The 12,523-nt window shown below is 42.0% G+C and overlaps 1 protein-coding gene across 1 annotated transcript; it reads left to right on the top strand.

Annotated features, from left to right (window-relative positions):
- Positions 1-285: 285 nt before the first annotated feature.
- Positions 286-11,898, top strand: LOC310798712 (growth hormone secretagogue receptor type 1-like; the record flags this gene model as incomplete). The annotated part of the gene is made up of 5 exons (XM_083661266.1): positions 286-515; positions 3,389-3,602; positions 4,310-4,542; positions 5,609-5,958; positions 11,600-11,898. The coding sequence occupies 5 exons, from the start codon at positions 286-288 to the stop codon at positions 11,896-11,898; spliced, it is 1,326 nt and encodes a 441-aa protein (XP_083517392.1).
- Positions 11,899-12,523: the final 625 nt, after the last annotated feature.

Here is a 12,523-nt window from a genome sequence, read left to right as displayed (position 1 = left end):
TGTTCTACTTAGAGACTCAACAACCATTTCTGTGGATTCCTTGCCCCCAAAAATGTGGAAATAGACACCAAATTTGTAATTCTAGGTCTAGTTGGAGTCAAGATATGGCCAACATTTTAATAATGGCAGCCATTTTGAAAAAATGTAATTTTAACATATTTCCACTAATGGGATTTTCTGGGATTTTTAATATAGTGTTTCGGGCATCAATATAAACATAAAAATGTGAAAATAAATTCTGTTGCAATTAGTTTAAGGTCAAACCTTATTTTCCCTAGACTATACATGTACAAGCACTACCTGGACGACCTTGGCATCACACAGGGAAGGGAAGTTCCATCTGTTCCTGACTGTGACCATGAACCCCACGCTTCCGGCCATGCAGAAGAACCTGGAGTTCCCATGAATGACAGCAGCAGGCCTGAGGTGAACTGGATCTTCCACCACCTGCTAACAGGATTTATCTCCAACATCAAGGGTGATGGTGCTGGGTGTCCTCAGAGGGCAGACAACAGGTCAAAAACATTTCTTCTTCTGTGTTGTTTTGTGGCAGTTGGCATCCTTTATGTTGCATTACCACCTCCTGGATTTATCCATCCATTGTTTCCTTACATTCTCCTGGCAGCCGTGAAAAACACTGTTGGTTAAAACAAGGTTTATTATCACATAGACATTGTGACATCATCAGTGATGTCACAGAATTGAGCGCGCAAAGCTCGATTCATAGTCTCCAGAGTCTCAATACTAGAAATGATCGCGCAAAACACGTAAAACTTTCTAGTATTAATACATTTTGACCAAACAAGTGAACAGCACTGTGTACAGCAGCGGGACGAACGGGCACTGCACTAGTTTGTAAGAAGGGAAGATAGATTGATAGATTGATAGATAGATAGATAGATAGATAGATAGATATATAGATAGATAGATAGATAGATAGATAGATAGATAGATAGATAGATAGATAGATAGATAGATAGATAGATAGATAGATAGATAGATAGATAGATAGATAGATAGATAGATAGATAGATAATCGTCCTCAGTGAAGAATGCTTTTTCACAGTTGGCACAAGCCAGAAAGCATAGCCTACAGAACAAAACTAACACAATAAATATAACCAACGATCTGATAACCAACAACATAATCAAAAATCAAAGATTGGAATATTGAAATGTCAAATAAAATATAACAGCAGGCCACAGACTAAACTGCTGCTCTCTCTGGTCTTTGTTTTGTTGTGACCGGTCAATTAAACTCTGTTGCTACACCCACTTGTGTGTGCGTGAATGCGCACGTGCGTGCGTGCATGTGTGTCTGTGTGTGTATGAATGAATGAATGAATGAATGAATATGTGTGTGTGTGTGTGTGTGTGTGTGTGTGTGTGTGTGTGTGTGTGTGTGTGTGTGTGTGTGTGTGTGTGTGTGTGTGTGTGTGTGTGTGTGTGTGTGTGTGTGTGTGTGTGTGTGTGTGTGTGTGTGTGTGTGTGTGTGTGTGTGTGTGTGAGAGAGAGAGAGAGAGAGAGAGAGAGAGAGAGAAAGATGCAGCACAGCTCAGTCTGTTTAAGCAGGAAAGTCATGATTAATGGGGGTGAGAGTGGGCATGCTCGGCCTGGTCACCACTCTGTTTAGGGTTTGTTGAGAGACAGATTGGAAATCCTTTAAAAAAAAAGGCCAAACAAGCTTTCCCTGTTGTGTCACTTTGACAAGCCTAAACAGAGTAACAAACAGAGGGACATTCCTGCTGCCCTGCTGAGGCTTATGCACTCGCTTTCGTGTAAACACACAACCTTAATGTCAGAGTCAGTCTTCTAACAAACGTCCTTTTACATAATGGATGTACTGACTAAGAAACAATAAAACTACACTGTTCATCCTTCAGGTTATCTAGGCTTTGGTGACAAAGCTAGAAAAAAAATGTATAGATCACAACCTTTTTTTCTTGACATTGGACATACACCTGTACCATACACATGGTTATTCTCAATGCGCTTAAAGGGAACTCCCACACATTTTAAGAATGAACATGTTATTTCTACTAAGGGCCAGATTTTATGTCACATATCCATTTTCTCGCTTTAGGTGCTGCACGTTTGCACGTTTTGGTTGATCTGTCCGGGGGCAGAGGGATATAATTCCTATGGTAATTCTTAAAATAGGTGGAATTGCCCACCCACTCCTTCTTAACTGCTCTGTTGGATTTGGGTTTGTTATAACAACCTTAGTAGGTGACTGGAGGGAGAACAGGAAGATATGAGCTGGAGGGAGTGAGGAGTGACAGACAGATGGAGGGAGGGGGGGGGGAGTTGGTGTTGGTAGTGAAGCAAACAGAGAATTCATTTTTCAGTGATTACTTTCAGACATGGGGTTGCATTGATTGATGCCTTAATTAATACAATAATAGTGATCATTATGCAGATGCTGTTCTGAAACAGAAGAAGACAGTGACACATATCCACGATCAATTCTATCCTTCCCGAAACCAGGCAGTGGGGGTTTCCTCCAGTTATGGCCATCATCATTTGATTGCAAATAAAATTACTTCGACACAGAGACACACACAGAGCGGACAGCGTCCCTGTGGCTCCCTGGCTCTTCAAGGTGCTGTGGGAGAAGGACGTGCTCTCTCTTCCTCTCTCTCACCAGAGCTCCACTGTGTATTCAGCACCAAGGACCACTCCATCTGAGTCTACTGCTGCTCTCCACCGACACACTGCAACAGGCAGAGCCACAGACACACCAGGGCAAAGCTGAAGGCTCCAGCTGCAGCTCCAGAGGTAAACTCACCCAATTCAGAGTTATTATAGTTTTGTATTTTTCATTAGTTATTTCATTTGTTTTTGTTTAATTTTATATTATTAATTAGTTTTCAATTCAGTGTTATTATTGTTATTTTCCAGAGTGGGTTTGCACATTTCAGTTTGGCTTTTATTGTTTAAAAATATTTAGTTTTAGTTTTTATTCGTTTCAGTGTTAGTTTTTGCTTTTTGTTTTTATTATAATATGGGGGCTATGTGTCAGGGGCAAGATTTAAGGAGTTCAACACTTAAGTGAAGCTAACTGACTCTATCATGTAGACATTCCAGTCTCAATAAATATGCACCAATGCTCCTCATGCTTGTTGTGTTGACAAATTTGACCAAATTGTCAAAGACTAAAACTAAAGACTTTTTCTGTATGTTTTTAGTTTAGTTTTGTAAGTACATACTGTATTGTTTCAGTTTTTTTCTAACATACTTTTTTTCAGTGAACTATTTTTTCACCGTTTGTTTTAGTTAACTAACCTTTTTTTTTTACATAATTTCAGCTATTCCAAGTTGAAGCCAGTGACTTTCCCACAGCGCTTGACTCCCTCCTGAGTGGATCTAATCTCTCTGGCCCCTGGAGGACCGTCATGCCCTGGACCCGAGCTCAGGTGGAGCCCCCCGCTGGCTCCGGAGCGGGGGAAGCTGCGGACCGGCATGGCCTGGACTACGACCACTATGAGGGCTCCCTGTTCCCCGCCTCCGCCCTCATCCCCATCACCGTCATCTGCATCCTCATCCTTGTGGTGGGGGTGATGGGCAACACCATGACCATCCTCATCATCCAGCGCTTCAAGGTAGGGATGCACGATATACTGGATTGGGAATCTATTGGTATCGGTATCGGTCCGATGAGCAAAATAACAGCAATGTTAATATCAGTTATCGTATCGGCCAGGATTTTGATATTGAGAGGAAACAATGTGGTACAACTATGATTTATGGGCTTTTCCAAATGTTTTGGAAATAAAGAACGACATTACGTTTTCAAATTCACAGTGTTTACAAGCATTTTTCAGTATGTACAAATTATCATAGCAACGTATTTTTTTATACAGATCCTATTGACATTGGTAAATAATATCGGTTATCTGCCTTAACAGCAATGTTAAAGCTGCTGTAAGCGACTCCGGAGGAAGGATTGAGTCAACGCGGTTTTCATTCCCAAGTAGTCAAATACTGACACTTGAACACCCAGTGCATCGACTACTTGGTAATGAGAACCGTGTTGACTCAATCCTCTTTGTGGAGTTCTCTCTTCTGATTGGATAAAGTGGGATGGGATACCAGAAAAGGTTCTCCTCTGTTTACCGCAAAGCAGAGCGAGTGGGAGACCCATGTTGCAATGCTGAGCAAACACTCTATATCAGTGATTGCTGCCAGAAGGTAGAGCTACCGTATTTAATGAACACTTATTTTAACACGAAAATATCGCATACAGCAGCTTTAATATCGGTTATGGGTATCTGTCAAAATGTTCACAATGGTGTATCCCTTCTTCAAGGACATGAAGACCACCACCAACCTGTACCTGTCCAGCATGGCCGTGTCCGACCTAATCATCTTCCTGTGCCTGCCCTTTGACCTGTACCGCCTGTGGAAGTACGTGCCCTGGCTGTTTGGGGAGACGGTGTGCCGCTTCTACCACTACATCAACGAGGGCTGCACCTACGCCACCATCCTGCACATCACCGCCCTCAGCATCGAGCGCTACCTGGCCATCAGCTTCCCCCTCAGGTAGGGCTTGGACAAAAATATCCATACTGGAATATATGTGATTGATACTTCCTCTTGCGATACGTTATCGATACACTGGTGGCAAATATCTGTTTGTTTGTTTTTTGTTTGTTTGTTTTTTATATAAAACAAGTTGGTAAGCACTGTCACTGGACTGTCAGTCCAGGTTTATAGTACATAAAACAAGTTGGTTGCTTATTAAGCACTGCATTGATTTTTCAAAGATTTTAGTGATGCATAGTTGTATCCTTCCTTTAAACATTTTAACTCCAAGAACTTTTCTGCTTTCTGGCAGTTTGGCCTTTTGCCAGTTTATGGCTGTTTACATTGGAATGGCACACAAGGACAAGTTAGTCTGTGTGTGTGTGTGTGTGTGTGTGTGTGTGTGTGTGTGTGTGTGTGTGTGTGTGTGTGTGTGTGTGTGTGTGTGTGTGTGTGTGTGTGTGTGTGTGTGTGTGTGTGTGTGTGTGTGTGTGTGTGTGTGTGTGTGTGTGGGTGTGTGCGTGTGTAGTAAAGAGGCACTAAGCTATAGCTTAGCTTCGGTCAGAACGGCCAAATCACTGCCAATCTTTCGGTGGAGACTAAAAACTCACCTTTTCAGGCTACACCTGGGCCCTTCTTGAACTAACATCTTTTAATTAAAAAATAAAATAAAATAAAATACTAATGCTACATGTTACTTATTCCTTCTCTAACTACTTCCTACATGGTGCTAGTCTATCAAAATATCTTAGCTGTCATTGATTGTGTTGCATAGTTGTTTTCTGTACTGTTGCTAAATGACGTAATGTAATGTAATGTATCTATAGACTATGCACTTTGTTGTACATTGTTTTATTTTAGTTGTTGAATTCTGTGAAACTGATGCCACAATGCAGTGAAAAAATACATAATTCCTGCTACTTTTTTCTTCTTCAGTTAGACAGATATGGTGATGTATCATATTGTTGTCTAGCAATGCATCGAGTATCGCAGAATCACTGTATCGTGATATTGTTATCGTGGCTGACGTATCGTGATAGTATCGTATGGTGAGTTAGTCTGCGATTCCCACCCATACCCTCAGGGCTAAGGTAATGGTGACCAGGCGACGGGTGCAGTGCATCATCCTGTCACTATGGGTGTTCGCCCTGGTGTCTGCGGCGCCCACGCTCTTCCTGGTCGGGGTGGAGTACGACAACAACACGCACCCAGACTACAACACGGGCCAGTGCAAGCCCACCTATTACGCCATCAGCTCAGGCCAGCTGCACATCATGCTATGGGTGTCCACCACCTACTTCTTCTTCCCCATGTTCTGCCTCATCTTCCTCTACGGCTCCATCGGCTGCAAGCTGTGGAAGAGCAGGAACGACCTGCAAGGCCCCTGCGCTCTGGCCCGCGAACGCGCTCACAGGCAAACCGTCAAGATCCTGGGTGAGTGATGTTTTACTTCGTTTCGAACTCAGATTCTCACATAACGCTGATCCACGTTCTCACTTGTAAAACCTGGGTTGTAGAACAACCTTAACGTTTTTCCCTGCTCTCTGCCTGTGATTGGGAATTCACTGAAAGATACACATATCCTCTTAATGCTGATCTGAGGCAGAACATATAGCATGGATAAAAACTGAAAAATGTGAAGTTGAAGATAAAGAAAACTGAATATCAGGCTTCATTTCCATTAGGTAGTTTAGTTTGTGCTATAAATGGGATTTCACCTGGTTAAAAAAAAATTGTGAAATAAAACAGAATAAATGTCTCTACTGAGGATATGCTCCAGAAAGCAGATACAGTAGCAGTTGGCCCCATTACTACTAAATCTAAGTTTTAGATTTGAGTCTGCCAAACGAGACATGCATAATAGTCAGTCAAACATACTGATGATCACTAATTATTCACACAAAAACAGATTTACAGTTTTATGTGAATCCTACAGTCATAAATTGCATGATTCTGCTTCTTAAAATCCCTCTCTGATTCTTATGACTTGAAACGAAAGAGAACGATTCAAATTGGAATCTGACTGACAGCATAATTCCCCCCCCCCCAAAGAAAGACGTTGTTTGTTAAAACCTTAAACAAACAATCCATCAGCCCACAGTCTGTCTTCGTTTTTGTGCTAACGGAGCAAAGCCAGGCTGACAGATCAGAATCTAGCATTTCTGGTTTCTAGCTTTGGCAGAGTTGTGTGTTGATGCTAAATCAATCATTATAGTTTTAACATAAGCTTTATTCACTAGCCTGATTTGTACTCCATTTAAAATGAGCTCCAAAATATTAAGTCCCTCCCACTTCACGTGATTTTACAGGCTGGCTTCTGTGATGCTTTTGCAGGAGTTTGAAATATAAACCAAAAAAACAAGCTGTTGCGTCCATTTTGTTGTGATATCAGCCAGCTAATTATTTTGTTTTGTTTGAAGCTATAATCACATCCTTACAGCACACACTGATTGGCTTCATTTGTAGCTCTGACATGTTGTGCTGGAAACCCTGTTTCAAGAAGACCATGACCAGTCACCAGGCCAATCTGTAATACCCAAATCTTTAATCATGATGTATCCATTATGATATTAATGCTGCTCATTAGCTGAGCACACACTGCACAGAGCCCATGTCGTCAGGCTTCTTGTCCGTTTGTTTTCACGTTTTGAATCCCAAATTGAATTGCCATCAGAAGCCTCCATAAATCAAACTTAATGGAAATGTGCATGCTCCCACACTGCTGTTTAATCTGCTGGCGTCACATCTCAGCAGTCAATAATCATCATTCCCTTAGGGCTAGAAAATATCAATTGATTCTGTAGGCGACTGTGTTGTCTGCTCGCTCTGTGAATCCACAGTCAGTCTTCAATTTACATCAGATTAGATTAGATTAGCCTTTATTGTCTCCTTTAGGGGAAATTTGTCTTGGGCAGTCGAGAGAACACAGGTGACATAGCAGCACACAGCATCTCCATACATGCATTATATCCATATTCATATCAAACTACAGCTGCAGTAACACACACACACACACACACACACACACACACACACACACACACACACACACACACACACACACATTGATCCATATACACCAGAACATACACAACAAGAATATTGCCTGATAAATGATGGCACATATGCACTATAGGACGAATCAGCATGACATCATAACAACAACAGTTACGGGTGCCACTGCAGCAGAAACTAGTATGAAATAAAGCTTAAAAGCTGTGAGAAACAAACGTGAATATCTCAACACCTATACATCACATCGCCTTTATGTGACATTGTGAGTGAAAGCAGAAGTACCAAGCAGGGGTGGACAATTCCCCCCACCTGGGGGACCACATACCCAAATTGTTGTCAGGGCCCCAAAAAATATTGTCATGCCATACACTCTATTCTTATCACTATTCAATTATAGAGAACATACTGTGCCCTTATTCTTCAGCATTTATTATATTGAAAATCACTCAACAGACAGTTTAGGACATCTCATTCGATTATTTTTTTTAGCTTAATCAGTAAAATGGTGTGGTTTGTTTTAGACCTTCCGGTCCAGGCAGAGCCATCATGAGGGCCGGACGGTTCTGGGCCCCAGGCCATATAATGCCCAGGTCTGAGGTCTGAGCTAAAGGGTCTGATATACTGTATATTATATCTGTAGTGTTGAATACTAAAGTTGTGTGAACTGTCGCAGTTTTAAAATGTGTGAATTTAGTACACTCAAGGCTGGCTCCATAAGGTCCCATTATGAAGGTTGAAAAAAGTATCAAACTTAAATTGCAATTTCTCAAACAGTACAAAAGATAAATTAAAGCTGAATTAAGGTGATAGGGTCCTAAAAGTGGTAACTCATTAAAAGTTTAAATGGATGTAGGAGTGTGCCAGGCATGGCTTATTGCTGTTCTCTTCAGAGTACACTACAGTACAAATACCCTATTAGGTTCTCTTCAGAGTGCACTATAATACCCTGTTAGCTTCTCTTCAGAGTGCACTATACAGTACAAATACCCTGTTAGGTTCTCTTCAGAGTACACTATACAGTACAAATACCCTGTTAGGTTATCTTCAGAGTGCACTATACAGTACAAATACCCTGTTAGGTTCTCTTCAGAGTGCACTATACAGTACAAATACCCTGTTAGGTTCTCTTCAGAGTGCACTATACAGTACAAATACCATGTTAGGTTCTCTTCAGAGTGCACTATACAGTACAAATACCTTGTTAGGTTCTCTTCAGAGTGCACTATACAGTACAAATACCCTGTTAGGTTCTCTTCAGAGTGCACTATACAGTACAAATACTCTGTTAGGTTCTCTTCAGAGTGCAATACAGTACAAATACCCTGTTAGGTTCTCTTCAGAGTACACTACAGTACAAATACTCTGTTAGGTTCTCTTCAGAGTGCAATACAGTACAAATACCCTGAATAGGTTCTCTTCAGAGTACACTACAGTACAAATACTCTGTTAGGTTCTCTTCAGAGTGCACTATACAGTACAAATACTTTGTTAGGTTCTCTTCAGAGTGCACTATACAGTACAAATACCCTGTTAGGTTCTCTTCAGAGTGCACTATACAGTACAAATACCCCGTTAGGCTCTCTTCAGAGTACACTATATAGTACAAATACCCTGTTAGGTTCTATTCAGAGTACTACAGTACAAATACCCTGTTAGGTTCTATTCAGAGTACACTATACAGTACAAATACCCTGTTAGGTTCTCTTCAGAGTGCACTATACAGTACAAATACCCTGTTAGGTTCTCTTCAGAGTGCACTATACAGTACAAATACCCTGTTAGGTTATCTTCAGAGTGCACTATACAGTACAAATACCCCATTAGGCTCTCTTCAGAGTACACTATATAGTACAAATACCCTGTTAGGTTCTATTCAGAGTACACTACAGTACAAATACCCTGTTAGGTTCTATTCAGAGTACACTACAGTACAAATACCCTGTTAGGTTCTATTCAGAGTACACTATACAGTACAAATACCATGTTAGGTTCTCTTCAGAGTGCACTATATAGTACAAATACCCTGTTAGGTTCTCTTCAGAGTACACTACAGTACAAATACCCTGTTAGGCTCTCTTCAGAGTACACTACAGTACACATACCCTGTTAGGTTCTCTTCAGAGTGCACTTTACAGTACAAATACTCTGTTAGGTTCTATTCAGAGTACACTATACAGTACAAATACCCTGTTAGGTTCTCTTCAGAGTGCACTATACAGTACAAATACCCTGTTAGGTCCTCTTCATAGTACACTTGTCAGAACCAGTGATGGGAGGATCCAAGCGCAGGAGGCAGAGAAAGTTTTAAAGCTTTTATTAATAGCTTGAATGGACAGGACTGGTAAGAACAGGAGTTGAAAGTTTAAATAATAAAAGAAAAAACCCGACGTCTTATTTCGGGAACTGAAAAGTCTTTCGGCAACGCCAAACAGTGGGATGTCTCCAGGTCCAGTCCAGAAATGAAATCTTGGTTGCGGAAACAAAAATTGGAGCTCTGGTCCTGTAGGTGAAAAAAATAGAGTTGAAATGTTTTGCCTCAAAAATTTGGGCAGCTTTCTTGGCTTGGCTCAATGAAAATAACCGGCACTAACAAGAGTGAACACGGAAGAAATGTGACAGTGCGATCCAGAGCTCACAGCAGTCTGCCTCTTTGTAGTCTCCAGTCTGGCCACACCACGCCCTCCTGATCCTCCACGGCTGGCCTTTCATCATGGGCACAGAGAAATCAAAAATGGCAGTAAATCCTAACTAAAAAATGTAAAATCATGACATGGGGGGAAAATCATGACAACACTATACTGTTAGGTTCTCTTCAGAGTACATTATACAGTACAAATCCCCAAATCTACCCAGGTAAGTGATATTTGCAACACAATTTGTAGCAGTCGCCCGCCGACCATACTCACATGTTTTGGTCCTGGTCCTGACCTTAACTCTGAACCTCTGTTTGGGGTCTCACCATCTGCAACACCCAACTTCCCATCGTCAAAGCCACGTACTCTACTCTACTAGTAGCCACTTATTCAAGTGGAAGCATGCTCTTCCTCCCTCACACAATAGTTAGATTTTAAACCACATCAAACTTCACATCAAAAGATCAGATTTTCACCCCAGCAAATCATTTGACAAGACCTGGAAGTCCTCTATCGAATATCTGAATGGCTACCATACACCCAGATGATGACTTAGGTGAAGCCGCCGCACCCCCCTCCCCTCCCCCCTACACACACCCACCCACCCACCCACCCACACACACACACACACACACACACACACACACACACACACACACACACACACACACACACACACACACACACACACACACTGTCACTGTCACATTGTCTTATTGGGTCAAGTGCGTTTACATGCACACCAATAAACTGATAACTGTGAGTAATCAGTTTATGGCAATAATCTGATTTCTGCGTTTACATGCACTTTAATAATCCGACAATAGGAAAAACCCGTGTTTACATGATTCAGTCAATTAGTCGGATTTCTCTCCAGAAGGCGTTGGTAATTCAACTTTTTACATGCAACTTGTACATGCGCAGATGTATAAACCCACAAGAAACCTGATACGCTGTATACATGCACTCAAAAGACAGGTTATTGGCCAAAAACCTAGGTATGTTTATCGGTTTATTTATAACCCGATAACGGCCATAAACGGATAAAGCTTATCGGTTTATGCTGTTTACATGACCATTTGAATAATCAGGTAACTCCAGAAATCCGCTAATAAACTTTTTATTGTCTGCATGTAAACGCACTCCCCAGGTAGCATGTGATAGATCTGAGGGTTGGTTGATGTTGTTGCTGCTAGGTATGTTTATGTGTATTGTTCACTGTGTTTACTGTATCTCTTGTCTGTCTAATTTGATGATGATGATGATGATCTCCCCCACAAAGGCCATAATATTAGATATGGCACAGATGCCTTACACCAAGCTATTGCACATTCCACCAATCAAATCCATAACGTTTCACAGTTCACAGATGACTTGACGCCCCTTTAAGTGAAACTGGTTTGCTCATCCTGCCGTCTTCTCCATAGTGGTGGTGGTGCTGGCCTTCGTCATCTGCTGGCTGCCCTACCACATCGGCAGGAACCTGTTTGCCCAGGTGGACGACGACTTCCACATGGCCAAGCTGAGCCAGGAGTTCAACGTGGGCTCCATGGTGCTCTGCTACCTCAGCGCCTCCATCAACCCGGTCCTCTACAACCTCATGTCCCGCAAGTACAGGGCGGCCGCCAGGCGCCTGTTCCTGCTGCACCGCCCGCCCAGACAGACGCACCGCGGACAGACGCAGCTGTCCGTCATCGACGACACCACTGCTCTGACCGGGGTCTGAGATGACGAGGCTTCGCTTCACACGTGTCAATGCGTTTTCACGCCCCAAATTCGTCAAATACCGACGTAGAGATGAAACGGTATGAAAGGTTCATATCACGATTTATAGTGACCAAAATAATCACGGTTATCGCTTATCGGTATTATCGCAGTATCGTTAAAATGTGCTGAAAATGGCCAAAAAACACTGATACACTCATGAAATCACAAGGAAAACAAGAACGCACAAGGCGTCCGGGAGACTGTTGCTATAGCTTTAGTTGATGGTGGACACTATTTACTAGTTTTTCAAAGCGCTGTAATCACGGTCACACGGTTTTAATGATAATTAAAACTGTAGGAATTTTATCACGTTTTATATAAGCTGATTATTGTTTCATCCCTACATTTGGTCAGGAACCCCCTTTGATGCACAGGGTTCCCTTTTCTCTCCACTCCCACAAAGTCTGAAATGAAACACAATGACATAAAACGCTAGCCAGTAGGGGCGTTGTGGTCGGGGTGGTGGAAGGGCGTATACATTTCCCTTTGATGCTGACGACCGGGGGTTCGATACCCAGCGTGTTCAAAGTCTACATTTCAACCATAAGGCACATTTAACATTTTTCTTATTAACCCGAAGCCAA

This window comes from Poromitra crassiceps (assembly GCF_964638095.1).
Source record: "Poromitra crassiceps genome assembly, chromosome: 26".
NCBI lineage: Eukaryota > Metazoa > Chordata > Actinopteri > Beryciformes > Melamphaidae > Poromitra > Poromitra crassiceps.
Note: the sequence above shows the minus strand (reverse complement) of the source record. Positions and strands in the feature narration are given on the sequence as shown.